The sequence below is a fragment of the Aptenodytes forsteri genome, unplaced genomic scaffold, assembly GCF_000699145.1.
Source record: "Aptenodytes forsteri isolate BGI_AS27 unplaced genomic scaffold, ASM69914v1 Scaffold132, whole genome shotgun sequence".
Taxonomy (NCBI): domain Eukaryota; kingdom Metazoa; phylum Chordata; class Aves; order Sphenisciformes; family Spheniscidae; genus Aptenodytes; species Aptenodytes forsteri.
Window position 1 is genome coordinate 5411068 of NW_008795520.1, and position 18292 is coordinate 5429359.

The 18292-nt window shown below is 39.0% G+C and overlaps 1 protein-coding gene across 1 annotated transcript in view; it reads left to right on the plus strand.

Moving 5' to 3' along the window:
- The window catches only part of ACTN2 (actinin alpha 2), a 72623-nt gene that overhangs the window by 24488 nt on the left and 29843 nt on the right, over positions 1–18292 (plus strand). The window contains exons 2-7 of the mRNA XM_009281799.2: positions 1072–1186; positions 2492–2611; positions 9272–9358; positions 10457–10544; positions 12621–12699; positions 16644–16725. Coding sequence (XP_009280074.1) covers positions 1072–1186; positions 2492–2611; positions 9272–9358; positions 10457–10544; positions 12621–12699; positions 16644–16725 — 571 coding nt within the window. The remainder of the gene's footprint in view (positions 1–1071; positions 1187–2491; positions 2612–9271; positions 9359–10456; positions 10545–12620; positions 12700–16643; positions 16726–18292) is intronic.

An 18292-nucleotide genomic window follows, 5' to 3' on the forward strand; every position in this document is an offset into this window, starting at 1 on the left:
AAAAGCAAGGAGAGTTTGTCAGAAGGCTGAGAAGTAATGGATATTTGAAAACACACTAATATTAACTACTAAATTTTATAGTAGCCCATGTTTTGCTTTAATTCATAAAAAAGGTAATGTGTATATGACCTCTGTAGATCAATGGAGTTAGTTCTGCTTTTCATCTCTGCAGGTAAAAGCAGACTTGGTTATTCTCCATGGAGAGAGAAATGCTCATGGTTGCTTTTGTGACCATTTTTGCCCTGCATATTTAAGTATCTGCATTTGTGTGTTTCGTGAAGTTGTGGTAGTTTTCTGAATATGTAATACAGTTGAAAAATAAAACCCTTGGTAAGGCAGGCCATATCTGCAGGGTCTGAATGTGAAACTTCTGCGCTTGAATTATTGTAAACTTTCAAAATCCATTCTTATTGTCCATGATTTCAAAAGGCATTCTGTTTCTCACTGTAGTAACAAGTCGGAGCAGATGCAATTTTGCTTGTATACTTGCTGTATAAAGTCTTTCTTCAGTTACTTCATCCTGAAGAATGTTCTCACAACTTCCTTGCCTGTGAGAAATGCATGTTACTTGTCCCTGGCATAGATAATCTGTATAAGAACTGTTTATCATGGCATGAATTCAGGTAGTAGAAGTTTTTGCTTCTGTGCTTGGTATTGCCTACATTTTACTGTCACACAGCTTCCTTTATACTATATCAATCTTTCTTTTCAGGAATAATGTGTAACAGGTAAGTCCCAACATAAAATGATGTGCTCGTAAAATGTTAAATGTGGTAATAACTATTAGACAAATTTTGCCTTTATGTGTAGATCTTTTTTTGGGATGCATTTATGAGCAGAATCTAGCACAATATTGCTTCTAATCAGGCAATTCTTTGCATCTTCCTTCATTCCTTCATGAACATCTGGGATAATTTTGAACTCGGCGACACATATAAAATGAATGGGAGTTGGACATCCAAATTTCTGAGGCAGTAGTGAAAATCTCAGATGCAGTGTTTACTCAGATGGTTTAGCAGTTGTTTTGGAAAATGCCTTGTTGACAAGTATTTTCTTTAATTACTATTACAGACGTTTACAGCCTGGTGCAATTCCCACCTCAGGAAAGCAGGCACACAGATTGAGAACATTGAGGAGGACTTCAGAAACGGCCTCAAACTGATGCTCCTCTTGGAAGTTATCTCAGGTTGGCTAAAATAAAGTCTGCTATGTATTTACAGCATGGTAACTGAAACACTCTTAAAAGAACAAAAATTGTTAACAATTCAAAACAGCGAACGCTAAGTAGGCTGAAAAGTGAGAGGTGAAACACACTCTAAAACAAAAGGGAGGAAAAAAAAGCTCTGCTTTTTCCTTATCTCCAACATCTTCTGTTTTGTGCTTGTATTCCAGGATATCACAGTGTATCAGGGTATCACTGACATCACAGCGTTGTTGGACAAACCAGAAACATTGAGGAACTGGTCTTAGCCCCTAACAATTAAAAAGCCTTTACACTTAGGTTACAAATTCATTTTATTCCACTTTTAGTATAAAAGTTTTGCTTTGCTTTTAATGACTTTATTGGATGGACCAATGCTTTCAAAAGTGAGTGCCTAAAGTAAAACTAGATCGATATTTAGTCACAAGTAAAAGGTCTCATTTTTCAGAAGGGTGGAACATCCAAGGACTCCTTTTGACTAACTGATGTAAACTCACTATGTCACCCGTTTTATGTGTTATTCAGAGGGGCAGTCCCCAAGGTACACTCGGAATGCCCCTGAATGGGAAGGGAATAGCTCAAGTTACAGACACACCATAAAGGTGAAAAAGGGCAAGAAGATTTTTAAGATGTCTTTATGGAAAAGACAGTTTACATTTTTGCTGGAGAGTTCAGTGGGGGAAGAAGATCTTCAAATTATCACTCTTTGTGAAATGGAGAGTCATATTTTCAGAAATTATTCTTCTTTGTGATCATTTGAAAAGATAAGTTCATTCAAACACATCAGCCTATGCTCTGAAATTAGCTGCTGTGCTGTACAGGATGAGGTTGTTAAAAGCCATTGTTCTTGGTCAGATGTGGAAGGATGTTATGGCTAATCTGCTGGATAGAGTCCAGCCTCGCTTTACAGTCAGGCAGGTAAGGGTGATGAGCTCTGAGAACATCCTGCCTTCTTAATATTCAGCTACTCTAACACAGACAGTAGCAATGAACCAGAAGTTGAGTAGCAGGAAGCACTCGCATATCTTCCAGATGTTTAGGGCAAGCATAAAAATTTTACTCTGGTTTTACTGCTATATCAGAAAGATCTAAGTCAGATGTTTCAACATTTGAATTTTCTCTTCAGGGTTTTGTTCAAAGCCATTTGACATTCTTTCAGAAAAATACCTGTTAAAATAACTGCTAACTTTTAGACAGTGTTCAGGGCACATTCACTCTTGAGTTCTAATCACTTGGGTGTCTGTAGCAGGTGTATGTAACAATAAACACATTAAATTTGTTATTCTGCAGGGGAAAGACTACCGAAACCAGACAGAGGGAAGATGCGCTTCCATAAAATTGCTAATGTCAACAAAGCTCTGGATTATATCGCCAGCAAAGGAGTGAAACTTGTGTCAATTGGTGCAGAAGGTATGTGGCAGAGCTTGACATGCACCTTGCTTAGGCCCTAGGCATTCACATTGCAAAAGAGTCTGACAGAGACCTTTAGCCAAATTGCGCTGGCTCTTCTCTATATATGGGTGCCTAAAAAATCACTTAATGTTGATTGCTGATCTATATCTGTGAAAGGACGAGAGGTAGAAATTTGTGGACACCTGGAGAGGGATAGGGGTATAAATGGGCTCTAAGATTAGTTTATCTCCAAGGTTAAATTGAATTGTCTGTGTTTCAGTGGGTATTCAGGTAATGATTTCTTCTTTCAGAGCATTATGTTTTTCCTATACATTATTAAAAATAAGGAACTCCTTTAGAAATCAGTTTGGATTCTAGGGTGTGCTTTATCCAATCTGGGATCTTTTTTTATCTTTAGGAGATATTATTCAGACAAGACAAAGGCTGACATCACTACCAGGTGGCTGGGACCTACTCCCATTTTATTATGAGACTAACTGTGGATGGCAGCTGTGTTTCTAAAAGTCAGATGTAGAGTTAAGGGAGCGATCAAAAGAAATTATGGTAGCTGGGGAGAGACTGAACATATGAAGAAAGTGGGGCAGGATGTTATTTACTAAAGTTATTACTTTGTTATTGTTTTGTTGTTCAGGTAGTTAAATAAAAACATGCAGTTGGCTAGCTAAGTACTGATAGATGTAAACTGAGCAAAAGAAGGCAGGCTTTCACTGCAAGTGAACCTATGCCTCCTATGAGATTCAATTAATTGTTTAAAAAGGACAAAGGTCTGTCTAGAACTAGCTGCTCCATGGAGATATTCACATAATGCTTTGCATAGCCACTACCATGCAAAGGAGTGATGTGGCTAGCATGATATCCAACTACTTTTGATACCATAGCCTCAATGATGTGCTGTGTATTCTCAGGGCAGCCTCTAACATGTCCTTAGCGTAAAACTCTGGCTGTAACCTCGGTATCACGGTGAGAAGCTATATTCTCTTCACATTGCTAGGCCTTTTTAGATCCATTTATGAGCCTTTTCTTCCTGTTCTCTGATTTCTCTAGGCTTATATATGTCCTTACTCTGGGTTCCAAACCTTGATCTCAGGGAGCTTACTGTAATTGTGGCTGGAGCAGGAAGATTCATTAGGTGGGATAGGGGCATCTGTAGAAGTAATGGAGACATCTATCAGCATTCGTTGATTCCACAATGGTTTGACCTAGCCTGCTTGGTTCCTCAAGTATTGTTCACCAAATGTGTTCAGTTTCTAGATCTAGAACTCCAAAATCCCAAGAAATGGGTGTTCTCTGGGCAGAGCATTTGTTTGAACTCACCCTTTATTTATTTGAGACTGAACTGGGTGGGCCATCTGAGTCCAAATCCATACCATCTATCTTTAGGCACATAACAGAGACCTTTTTTGGGGAATATATCATCAGTGGGGAGAAATGGGCAATTCCCAAAGGCACTTCAGATCTCAGAGGAGTTCTACTGCATTTCAGAGGCGCCTGGCTCCCTCCATCAGTTGTACAGGCAGTCAGGGGCAGCTGGGCCCTTCGCTCAATTAAATGAAGTGGGATGGAAAAATATGCCAGTACCCTAAACCTCTGCAGTTAAGGTTATTCTGAGAGCGACATGGCATTGAACGGACAGCAGAGGGTACTGAAGAGACAATTTATCTGTGGAAATTAAAACTAAGAATACAGAAGCCTGTTTGATAGCTGGTGCAGAAATACTGAGAGTACAGAGTGTGGAGCAAATGAATGGTGGTTTCTGTCATGTCATGCTGGGACTCTGAGGCTTCCTGAGCAAAAACAAGAGTGTAGCAAAAGGAGTATCTTGTGGGACAGAGTGGTTGTTCTCTCTGCTCACAGTTTGCACAAAGTACTAATGTTTTCACACCTAGGTTCTTCAGGCAAGGCTGGAGTATTTAAACCGAGATACATCAGCTCATATCTGCTCCTGAAAGGAGCAGGCCAGCCCTCTGCACTCCCATCTCCCTCATTTTGCCCTGCTTATTGCTGCTCATTACTGCCAGGGTGCTCAGACTAGGGAGCAGTGCTTCAGCACTTTCTGTATCACCTGAAGGCAAAGCATCTGGGATAGCTCAGATCAGCCATTAAAACCATTTAAACTGACCCCGCTGCTCTCCTTGGCAGCAACTGGCATGAACTTAGATGCTCTGTGATGACAGGTAATTCCCTCTGGGAGGGAGGCAGGAACAAGAGGCAGTAACCTCTTCCAGCTTCTCAGCCAGTTGCTGCAAGGTGATGTCTGTCCATGCACTCAGTATTTCTTCCTGCATGTAACAGCAGGCCATAGTTAGTAAGCCAGGAGATCAAGGTAATGTTCTTGGCTGTGCTGCAGGCTTTTATTGCCTGTTTCTGGAATTCTCGATCTGTAAAATGGAGGGATTAGAAGCAAAAATTCATTCATTAGCATTAAAAAAACCATTTTAAATTCTTGGATGGAAGCACAGGAGAAAAATCCACTGCTACTGTCATAGCTTAGATGCAGAGAGGAACGTGTCATTGTAAGACATTGCACTATGTCAAGTATGGCTATTAACACACGTTAGATTACATCCATGTGGGCAGGAGCAGATAGATTCGTGTGCCTTCCACTCCTACTCTAAACAGGCTGAACACAAAGTTAGCTCTGGCCCAGTTGTGCTTAGTGCCCTCTTAAGTTTACCACATCACCTCTACTAAATTTGTTATCTAAGGCACAGTGCCGTGCTGATGCAGCAATGCAGTATCACATCTGACTGGGTATAGTTTCACAGTGTGGGACCTCTGGCACCAGTACGTGTTTAAAGAGTCCCTATGCCCCCTTGTCCTGCATACTTGCTCCCACACTTCACAGCTCTACCCTATCACTTGGGCTGACAACTGTTTCTGTAGCTATGCTGGAGACTGGATCAGCAATCTGATCTGGTTTTAAAACACACTTCACCTCTTTTTTTTCTTTTGTTGCATTTTTCAGCATTGTTGACTGGGCAGTCATTATAGTATGAAGGTGGAATGAATGCCAGCAAGGAGGCAGAGCACAGGCTCCTTAAGCTTGTATTGTTATCAAAGTCCTTAACCCCTTAACTCACTGCCCTTATGTGTGAGCATGGGGCATATGGCTTGTCTGCACCCATCTGTTTTGGCATTCTCTGAGTTACATGGATGCTTGGAATACTTTTTAATTTCCAAAGCATGAAAGTTTTGTATCTAAATCTGCTGAGGATCATGTTTTATTATCTGACATGCTGAGTGGTGAAGAGCATGTAGGCCCAAGGGGACCAACTGGCATTTAAAATGGGGCCTCAAAACAAAGATTAAACTGCGATTCCTGTGGGTCATCAGTACAAAGTTCAATTTAGTATTTTTAAGGGGCCGGGGATATTCTTTAAAGCTATCATTACTGTTCTGAGGCTGACTTCCTTGAGCTGTCTGTGGAGTGGAAAGAGAGACGTGATCACCTTTAACCGTGATGCTGAGCAGAAGCCCAATTTCACTACTCTGATCTGTCTTGTGGAAGAGTCTTTCTCTCCATTGGTGATTGAATGAGACTAGAGAGTCAAGAAGCTAAAGCAAAAGCTGTGAAAGTAGTCCTTAGGAGCCATTCACAGTCCAGGAGTTAGAAGTTTTCCCTTAAGTTTTCAAAAAGTGCAATAACTCCATTTGCAAGGTAATTGCATCCTGAATGAAATGAACTGAGATATGGAGAACCACAAAAGATAAGTATCCTGTTAATAGGAAACACTTCTGTATTGCTTTTCTGGGGAGCAGGAGAAATATTAAAGACCAAATGATCTGTGAATCTACTACAAGAAGGTTAGAATAAAAAAAAAAAAAGCCAAAGCAGAATAAAAAACTGAAACTAAAACCTTTGAGAACTTGCCACACTGCTTTGCTTAGCTTTTTCCCTAGGCAGTTTTCATTGTTTCCCTTTCCCTTCTCTCCTTTCCTGTCCTCATAGATCAGCAAGACCTTTTTCCCCAGAAAGCTGTAGCTTTGCATATGTGAGGTGTAGGAACTATATTCCTCCCAGAGCAAACAGGCAGCGTGAAGAAAATAATGAAGTCTCCTATTGACCTGTAGAGGAAAATGATTGGAATAAATCAGTATTTTTTCATCACTGATACTTTTCAACATTTAGCAACTTTGTTTTCCTTCTGTTTAGATATTTTTCCTTGTCTTTTATACATGTCTTTTTTGTGTTTTATGCTAGCAGTAGATAATGAGAAACCAAAGCTGGCAAATTGCTTGAAAATTCTCCTGAGGCACAACATAAAAAATTCCCTCTCTTACTCTTTCATTCTGTCTGTTTGTACATACGGATATGTAAATCAAAACAATGATGTAGTGATTATGCAAATCCATGAATTGATTGCCTGACAATCAGCAATGCCTCCTGAGTATTTAAATTCATTTTTTTTACGTTTGAAGCAATTCCTCTTTACTGTATATACATATCAGACATCTGATGAAAATACAGTTAAATACTTGACCGAGGGGGAGGGAGGAGAGAGAATTAGCTACATGCCCTAATTGCCATTTGGTCTTTTTTGGCTGAAAGAGTTTAGTTCTGAGATTTGAAAAGACTTGAGGTCTTTCAGCGCCAATCAGATAGTAATAATGCATGGAAGGCAGGAAAAGTGAGGCAAGAATTCTGGAATATTAGTATAGAACCCAAAGGGGAAAGCAGAAAAATAGCCATTCATATACAAACTTGGATTATCACACTAGGAAAGTAAGTATAGACTAGTGACGGGTGACATATCTCCTACCACATTTGTTAATTCCATAGGTTCAAATGACAGCTTGTGCCACATACTACTGCAATTCAACATGTATCACAAGTCTCGGAGCTAGCAGCTGCTTTGTTCTGTAAAAGTTGCCCCTGGATTCAGGCAACTTTTAAGTAGCAGAGTGACTGCATTTTCTGCTGGCACCTCTATTGGCATTTGACGTTAAATTGAGGAAATTCCTCCTGCTGCAAGTTCCTCCTGCTCCTTCCCCAGAACACCAGTGGGCCCCCAGGCAGCCACAGCTGCTCCACTTTTTGAGGAAGGCTGGAGGTGACTTTCAAGTAGGGGAGCAGCTGGTGCCTTCCCCGTTCCACTGCTCTTTTGGTGTGAGGTGACTGGAAAAGCAGTCTGCAGTTCCCCTCGATCATTGTCCCACCTCCTCCCCTTCCAGTGCTGGACCCTCCTTATAGTCTCACTATGTTCTTCTGAGTCTCTTGCCATACTTTGCAGATTGATTTAACATTATCACCACACTTAAGTGGTCTGTGTCCTGGTTTTGGCTGGGACAGAGTTAATTTTCTTCCTAGTAGCTGGTCCAGTGCTGTGTTTTGGATTTAGGATGAGAACAATGTTGATAACACACCGATGTTTTAGTTGTTGCTAAGTAGTGCTTACACCAGTCAAGGACTTTTCAGCTTCCCATGCTCTACCGACTGAGAAGGCTGGAGGTGCACAAGAAGCTGGGAGGGGGCACAGCCAGGACAGCTGACCCAAACTGGCCAAAGGGACATTCCATACCATGTGACGTCATGCTCAGTACATAAACTGGGAGTAGTTGGCTGGGGGACAGGGACCGCTGCTCAGGAACTGGCTGGGCATCGGTTTATTATTATTACTACTACTACTACTACTACTATTGTTATTTTCCCTTCCCTGTTCTGTCTATTAAACTGTCTTTATCTCAGCCCACGAATTTTACTTTTTTTTTTCCCCATTCTCTCTGGGGGTGGGGAGTGAGCGAATGGCTGTGTGGTGTTTAGCTGCCTGCCAGGTTAAACCACAACAGTCTGGCAGTACATTATTTGGTGTTGAGAAATTTAAGTTGTATCACTGTTCATATTAGGATGTAGGAGCACGGGATTCTGATTTGGCTTGTGGAAGGGACTCCCATGTATGTGTGAGAAGGGTTGGAGAAAGCACCTTCCTAGCGCCCTGTGTTGTAGGTAGACTCAAGCAGTCTTGAAACAAATTGAAACCCCAGAGGTAAAAAATCCCATTTCATATTAAAGATACAAAAATGTGCATAGGCATCAGAGCTGTAAGACATTACAACCTCGTGGCCATGTTTCTGAACTGCTTAGTAGGAAGCTATGTAGCTTAGTCTCAGGAGGTGCTGTATCTCCTGAGCTGTTCTTCATACCTAATCTGTGCTGGCACTATAGGTAAAATTCTCAAAAAGGTCTAAATAGTATAGGGAAATTTCTGACTACCATTTTATTAAAAAGTAATACTGTTAATGTCCTGTAGTTTCTTAAAATTTGGGGTAAGACCATATTTTTTTCACTTCTTTTGTATTTGAAAACAGTAAGGCTGATATTGTTCAAACTTTAAATAAGTATTTCCTCTCAGACTCTCTCTAAAAAGTCAACCTAAAAGGTAAAGATTTGAGACAGTTACAACTACCTGGAGAAAAGCCTTTTAGCGTGGAAGGGCTGAAGTGACCTTAACCTCAGTAGTCTTCAGTCCTACTGCCAGGGTAGCACAAGCATGAGCATGTTGAAAAATGAACCCAGATGAACTCTGTGCAGATAAAGAATTATGGTAGAAATATAATGAATTTATTAGATACAATATATTATTTATAGAAATATATGATTAAAATAAGAGAAAACAGAAAACATTCTAAATACTACTATTATCTCTTTATTCACCTTAGAAATTGTTGATGGCAATGTGAAAATGACGCTGGGTATGATCTGGACTATCATCCTTCGCTTTGCTATTCAGGATATTTCAGTGGAAGGTAATAGTAATGCAACTATGTTAAATAATCAGGAAATTTGTTTAAAGACATTTTTACATGAATTGTGCACAAGTGAGATGAGTGTTTTAAACATGAATTATTTTTTCACAGAAAATGATACTGCAAGTTCCCTACCTGGTGACAAAATCGATTTCTGGAGGGAAAAAGTAATTACTCTCCTTATCCTGACAGAGACCTCGAGCCAGCTTTCTAAATGCAGAAGTTCTGGGCATGTCTCTTAGTTATAGAAATAGAAACATGCCTGTGTTTCTGAGGTTTGGTGGCCTGAAACTATGCTGTACCCTGTATGGTGGTCCTATTTCCAACATACTTTTTTAGGCCTGTCCATTTCTCACATTCTTTGCAAATATTATCTGATTATATCCCTCTTCTTTCTATCACTTTTTTTTCCCCCCACTGCTTCAGAATTTTTTTTCTTAACTTTCACTTGGTAACTGGCTCCAAAAAGTGTGTTGTAGTTACAATACTCTTTAAATCAAGTCTATGCTGTGAAAAGTCTAGAATTCTAGAAACTAATCTCAATTTTCAACAAAAGTAGAGTTGGCTCAAGCTCTGCATGCTGTCCTGCCCATAATTTGTGGGACATTAAATGTGGACCTAATGGTCTATTTGATCTTTTCTGTCCTTTACTTATGCATTCAGATGCCCATAGGGGTTCAGATAATGAAGGTATTTCTTCAGCACTTATATCTCCCCGTAAGCAAATAGACTGAGACTACAAGCATATTTCATGTAGGCACCAACACAATCTTTTATGCCTACTTCTATTATATTTGTATTGGGTATTTTTCTCCAAATATACATTCTGCTGTCCAACCAGTATATATAATTTCTTAAACTTCTAATATCCCAGAATTACTGTGCAGGCTGAGACTCTAGTCTGAGTTGTTCCAGTTGAGCTGACCTCTGTGTCCTAATGGAGCCCCATTAGTCCATTTGTATGAGTATCTGTTAGGGTTAAATGTTGGCTTATGCCAACCAGTTTCAGGTGGCTGACCACATTTAAGATGACAAGAAATGAATTACCTGAGCACTTTTTACATTTTTCCTTTTTTTACTCCTTGGTGTCTTTTACAGAGACCTCTGCCAAAGAAGGGCTGCTGCTGTGGTGTCAAAGAAAAACTGCTCCATACAGAAATGTGAACATTCAGAACTTCCATCTTAGGTAAACTTCCATTATTTCAAGGGGTAGAAGCAGTCTAAAATATTTTAGGTCAAATTTTTCCCACAGTTGTGTAGGTATGTATTTGACAGGAGAATTTCACTCATCCCTGTTAACTAGACGTTTTTCAAATTCTCATGCTCTATCTTCAGAGTCTTATTTTGGTTAGCCTTTGGCATTTTTTACCATGGCTTTCATAGTTACCATTTAAAAGAAAAAAATCCCTACTACATACAGAATGACCATATTACATTATTAGAGGTCCTTGGTATATGGGAATATCTGAGTACCGCAGCATAGTGACTTGGCAAATGACTGCTTTCAAATGGGAGCCACTGTAGGTATAGACTGTTCTTGGCAAAAATACCAATGTGTTGAGCATGCAAATATCTCATTATGATGAATCAGTCTTTATTATTTTGTAACGTAACTATAAATAAGGAGCCAAAAATGCACTCACTACACAACAGCAGCACTTTAAACATGTTTGTTTTCAGAATCAGGATCGTTACCTAAGTTGGAAAACTTAATGAAGCTCCAGCCTTGTGATTCTGTGTTTTCATTAAGGGCTAGAAAGGGAGTTCCAGGCTATATGCAGGCTGCCTGGTTTTGGGATTTCACTGGGCTAGTTCCTGTAGCTCTGCCGGTGACCCACCTCATTAAACTACATGACTTGCCATTTGCACTGTTTAACCATGTGATCTTGCCTTCCCTGAAACCCTTATCGTACTTAGAACAAGAGCTCTGTATTACAGTGTTTTGATGTTTTGAATTCATTCTTAATGCGCCGCACCTAAAGCACATGTAGTGATAGAGAAGATACGGTTCACACATGCATCCACAGATAAAAAGGATGTTTGATTTACAGTCCCTGTATTGCCTTTAAGAGTTCTGAAATTTGTTACGTGTTATTTTCCTTGAATATATAGAGGTATATTTCAGTAGAGCTTTGTATGGATGCAGGGTATACTGTAAGTTACAGTATCAGAATCTTAGTGTGTATACATACGTATGCTGGTCTGATACACGGTATGGGGAAAACATCTTGAATGGAAGTACCTTGATTAATGTTTGGGTTGATTGGCTCTTACAGAACTACTTTACAATGGGCTGTCCAGGCCATTTTAGTCTATACCTTTTGGAAAAAAGGTTTTTGTTAGTTTGGTGCTCATTTTGATTCAGTTTTACCTTCTGGATGATTTTATATTATACAATGTATGTATATTCTGCTTAATTGTATTACAGTTTTATTGGAGATGGTTCTGTTATTTGAAGGATCTACCCAGACATCTCAGTGACAGGGATTCTAACAGTTTTAACACGTTTAGTATCACACAATTACTGCACAAGATAAGACCTCAAACCCACAGTCCCAGTGATTGCATAAAGTGTTTACATAAAGTATCTTTCAGAATAATTGCTTCTGGCTGAAAGGAACCTCTCATAATCTTTCCAAATAGATGTTATTTGTAGCTCCGTTCATTGCCTATTCTTGCCTCAAAAGGTAGTGGGTCTGAAATCACACTGAAGTGTAAGAGTTCAGATCGAAGCTGTCATATGTGTGAAGTGTTTTAAATAAACTAAGCTGATTTATAACTTCTTACTTTTATGAGCATAATATGGTTGTGCCATTAAAATTGTCTAAAATAACTGACATAGAAAAAGCCAATTGCTTCAGCGAATTCAAGCAATTGCAGGTTTGCTCTCTTATTTTTTTGCAAACATGCTGTAAGTGTAATAGGAGATTATGCACTTTCATTGATGAATGTGTACTCTGAGCTATTCTGGAACACTGCACAAATTAAGCAATTGAAATCAGGGACGGTTGCACATAATGTACACTGCCTAGAAAGCACTATGGACTCTTTAAGTGTATATGGACTGCAGAGTAAGATATGTACTACAGGAAAAAAGAGTACAGTAACAGAAAAGCTCAGAGGGATGAGAGTTGACAGAACATAAGTGTCAGGATTTGACAGGAAAGTTCCTGCTTGACTTTAAGCCTTGAGCAAGGATCAAACTGTAAAATGTCATGACTTTATTAATTAATTTTTTTCCATTTTATTTTTTGTTGTAAAGCTGGAAAGATGGCCTTGGATTATGTGCACTTATCCACAGACACCGACCTGATCTTATTGACTACTCCAAGCTAAATAAGGTCATCAGTCTGGGTGGTACAGCATGCTGTCCTGCAGTGATTTGGCTCACTTCTGGTTTGCTTAGCATGTTTTCTAAAAGACAAGCTGAGGAGTGCATACTAATTCTGACTGGCTTTCTAAGCTCCCTCCAAAAAAAACAGTGACATGGAGGAAAGGACCTCATGACTGTGCTGTGTCCTTCTTTCCTTCCTGTTACAACGACTTCAGCATTTAATTGCAAATAATCTGGTCCTCAGCTGCCAGGCAGTTGTTGAAGTCTTTTACACTACCCAATATGGATGTTAAATCAAATACATTGGAATTCTCTATTCACCACTGATAGTATTGTACAGCCCATGTTGTTTTGCATCTGGTGTAAATGACTGTAGATTGCAGAGCAGTAAACAATGACATGATTAATCCTAAGATTCCTTAGAACAAACACTACCCTTGCTAATCAGGAGTACGCAATAAGTTACTACTCTTACATAGAAACTATTCACCAATTCTTAGATTAGACTTCTACCTATACTTCCAGACAAGTGGAAATGAAACTGATATCCTAACTTCCTTAGGTAGTACCTCACAGGGATTACAAAACTATTTTATTACAGTGTGCTACTCATGGCAAAATGCATGTTTTCTAAAAGATACCAGCCACTTTGGTTTGAGAGGGAGGAATGAGGAGCAAGTAATGTCAGAATTTCTGGGTATCATCACTGAAGAATAAAACCCAGAAAGAAACTGGAATGTTGTCGTTTCACGTTAGCTCTCAATACATATGTACTATTTTCTGCTCTCTGGAATGAATGCATCTTGAGGTCTCACATAAACACCAGTAAAACAGAAAGCTTAATCATGGTTTTAATTTGTTGAGTGCAACTTTTCATTGATGAGGGAGACTGATAAATCATAGACCATATTTTCCATTCCATGCCCTTCCATTACAAATTGATTTTACTAGTGGAATCAACTGTTATCAGAAAGCCTTTGATGAGGGAAAAGATAAATGAATGAAATTATTTGAAAACTTAGTCTGCTTTATATATATGTTAAATTTATGCTGGGGTCCCCAAGGTGTGCAGTGATGAAAATTCAATGAAATTATTCCTAAACACATAAGATTTTAATTTAGGCAGTTGCTAAGACATCTGCAGATCTAAACCAAAGGGCAAAATATTAGCTATCAACACCAGCTTATTCTCTAATTCTATATATAACCTTTCCTACAGATAAACAGATTCATGGAATGACTAACCTACCTGTCTCTGTGTACATGTGCTTAAGTATGGCACAAACAGAGGTTAGTTTGATTGAGTTTGTGCTTTGAAAAGTGGTACACAGTACTACAGAACTTCACAGTATGACCATCCTATATATGAGTGCTGAGAAGAAAGAATAGAACATAAGCATATCTGCTTCAGCATTACTATTTCCCTCTTAGAGGTTTCCAAAATAAGAACAGGTCAGGTTTCAAACCAAGGCTGAACTGTGGCATGTAAAGCACATGCAGAAAAATCCTAAAATAGATCTTGCTTTTCTGCCCTGGCTGTGTTTGATTGACTGCTCATTTTGGTTACATTAACAGCTGTCTTGGTGTCTTGTTTCTTGGTTTCTTATCTCCTGCATGCTGCCTTTTCCTTTTCTCACCAATGTGTTTTGTGTGAACTTATAGCTGGAAAGATGGCCTTGCTTTCAACGCCCTTATCCATAGACACAGGCGTGATCTTCTTGACTATGACAAGTTAGATGAGGTATCTCTTTAGCTGTAGCAGAGATTTTTAGTTACTATGGCTTGTAGTTTTGTTTAAAAGGATGGGTGATGGAGATCTCCAATTATTCAGAAGTTGCTGTGATTTTAAACAAATCCTTTACCAGTGGAGCACTATTTACTCATAGACTTAGTAACAAGCACACAAATAGGAGGTGCTCATCACTCATCCATAAGCAAAGTGTTTTAATCTAGTCAATAGGTCTCAGTTAGATTTAGCTTATTTTTGTCCCATTTAATTTCAGTAAGAGTTTTTGTATACACATTTAGCAAATGTTGTATTGCACATGGTGTCTTGTGTAATAGCAAAAATAAGTTCATGGGTTTTAAATATTGTCCACATTTTAAGTTCCTCTTGATGTCAATGATACACAAAACTGCTAAATGATGATAGAGTGAGAACTTATGATTAGTGAATTTGTATTCTATTACACCCAAATTGTTAGGTTTCAAAAAGTAAACTTTTCTTCATAACACATTTTATTGAACATGCAGCTTTTAAAGGAAAGGCTATCTAGTATGATATGTTTATAGAAAGACGTGTCATGGGCATTACTAGTTATGATAGCTGGCATATGTATGTGCATGAGGAATAGACTTCTGTGAAACTTAAATAATTGCTGTGATTCCATAGTAAGTAATCTTTCTAAGTTAATTTCAAAGTAACAAAAGAATCATGCTTGAGACAAGATCCCTTTATAGGAAGTGTTTGTATTCAAATGGAAGCCCTGGAAATTCCCTACAGAAAACCTGTTAACATTTCTTTCAGTGCCCTCCAGCATCTCTAACTTTGCTCTTCTGTGTCCTGTTTTCCCAACCTCTTTCTGTAGACATTGGCATTGTTCAGAGTGGCTATGATCATTTAGCAGTTTGTGAATACATGAAAATAATAATAGCATTAATGGCATGAACTGCCATTTCACATAGGGTGTTTTCTCTCCAAGCTGATACGGGAAGGCTGCCTTCAGAGCAGCACTAATCTGACATACTCTTCCATTGTCAGCAATAGCTGTCTGTAGTGTAAGACATGAAATGTGTGCTGCTTATCTGAACTGTGCATATTGCTCCCTTTCTCTTTCCTTCAAAAACCAAAATCAGAATCTCAAAACCAGAGGAAGTTCTTGAATTTCCACAGCTCTCAAATTCAATTTATAGAGGCATTACAGATTTGTCTGTCCAAGCCAAAACTGGGAAGTTTTGCTCCTTCTGGAGAACTGTTCTTCTGTCTGTGCTTGCTTCTTCTCATGCATGCACCTGACCAACAGAGAACTCAGTAGAATTCATATCACTGTAATATAACGCAAAGTAGGTATAAAAACATGCAGGACTAACTTTGTGATTAATGGTCTAGTATAGCCTACTGGACCAGTGGCCTTGACTGTATGTATTACTGCTATACTTCATTCAGAATTGGCTCAGAATTATGAGTGTACACTGCATATGTTACCTATGTTCCCCTCCAGAATATATTTGCAGCAGAGTCCTTGTATGTACCTATTAGTGGTACATAATAGAATCATAAAATTGTTTAGGTTGGAAAAGACCTTTAAGATCATCAAGTCCAACCGTTAACCTAGCACTGCCAAGTCCACCACTAAACGATGTCCCTAAGCGCCACATCTACACGTCTTTTAAATTTGAGGCCATTTCCTCTTGTCCTATCGCTTGTTACTTGGGAGAAGAGACCGACCCCCACCTCGCTACAACCTCCTTTCAGGTAGTTGTAGAGAGCGATGAGGTCTCCCCTGAGCCTCCTTTTCTCCAGGCTAAACAACCCCAGTTCCCTCAGCCGCTCCTCATAAGACTTCTGCTCCAGACCCTTCACCAGCTTTGTTGCTCTTCTCTGGACACGCCCTAACACCTCGATGTCCTTCTTGTAGTGAGGGGCCCAAAACTGAACACAGTATTCGAGGTGCGGCCTTACCAGTGCCGAGTACAAGGGCACGATCACTTCCCTACTCCTGCTGGCCACACTATGTACACTAAACAATAGCTTATTACTATTTTCTTTTGAAAGTATAGCAGTGGGTAGACCAAAAGTTCATATACCTACACTCTGCTTTTTGAAGAACAATAGTTGTGACTCCAGTTTACAGTTTTGAAAAACAGAGTAAGTTTTAGTGTACCTACTGTAGTCTTGCTTCAAGGAAAAACTTCTGTCTTTGACTAGTTGTGTTTTCTTCTTTAATGCAGGATGACCCCATAGGAAATATTAACCTTGCCATGGAAATTGCTGAAAAGCATTTGGATATCCCTAAGATGTTGGATGCAGAAGGTGAGAGTTATATCTTACTGAAGTTTGTGTTACTCACAAGCAGGAGACAGTAAAACTTCTTTTGTTTTCTATCTAGCAAATTTTCACCATTACTTCCACATGAATCGTAATGGAGCAAGCTGCTTTGTTTTCAAACAATGTTTTCCTTCTTGTTCCCTGTGTATTGGATAATTTCACTCACTTTTTTCTTCATTCCTTATTGTTTGTTATTGTTTGTATTTATTATAGTAGCTTGGGTCCTAACCTCAGCACATGGCCCTACTGCAATAAATGAGGTAAAATGCAGGATCGAACGATAATCCTTGCCTTTAAGAAATTAAAATCTAAGTAATAAAGGGAAATACAACTGTTAGCAGCTTAAAGCACATTCACTTTTTTAAATGTTTATGTGAGACGGCCAGAAATACAAATAGAAGTGTAGAACTTTCAAAACAGACTAACAACATGCCTCCTATGAGAGAGATCTAGGTTGAGGGAAGCATTTTTTTGGTTTATTTTAATTGTAAACCTTTTGCAGTGATAGTTTTAACATAGTCTCATGTTTGGTTTCTCCTATAATCTTTAGAGTTTGTTGACAAATAACAAGGAAATCTATTAAAGTTTCCTGAATTTCTTCAAGATAACCATACTTTTGTACTCCAGGCAAAAAATGGTGCCAAAATACTGGAATTTGCCTACACTAGTTCAAAGCATTCTTTCCAAGTATGCAGACTCTGCTCTGGTGGCTTGTCAGTAGAGCAGTGATAACATAGGAATTATTCAGAGTACATAAACTCACTGTGTCTGCTCCCCTTGAAGTCTTCGGTAGGAAAGTTAGGCCAATACAGGATGATTTGGAAAATCCATGTTGTAACCTCTTCATTGAAGAGGTTTCTTGGTTTCACCTTCATGCTTCAAAACTAATTGTTTTCATTTTTTGAACAGCAATTCCCTTTTCAAGCACCACTTAATTATTTTACCCTGAAATACTGTGCAAGGAATAAACTGAAGTGCTACCTCCTTACCGTTGAACACCTCCTGCTATCATTCTCCTTTCCTCATTTTTTCTCTTCACATACAATGTAAGAAACCTTTTTCTTTCCTCACCAGATTTTCTGCACATTTTAGCCCTTAACTTACTATTCTCCTTCTTGGCAGGGGAGGGGGAAATGAAATCATGCTGCTTCTAACACCCCCTAAGTATTCACCATCACTTTTTATTCTCTTTACTTCCACTGTGTTCTCTGTGGAAACTTTGCAAAGTTTTGTTCACAATTATGTGAAGTAGATGCAAAATCAGTAAATACGTTGGTCCTGAACTCAGAAATCTCACTGTTAATATTAGAAATTGTCACCTCATTCCTGGGTCTTTTCACACCAGTATCCTCCCACTCCTTACATTGGCAGGAATCCTTGCAGCTTGCACTAGCATCATTCATCACTCAGCCATAATTGGTGTAAAACCACCTTTTTCTAGACTCATGAAATCATAAAATTGTTTAGGTTGGAAAAGACCTTTAAGATCATCAAGTCCAACCGTTAACCTAGCACTGCCAAGTCCACCACTAAACGATGTCCCTAAGCGCCA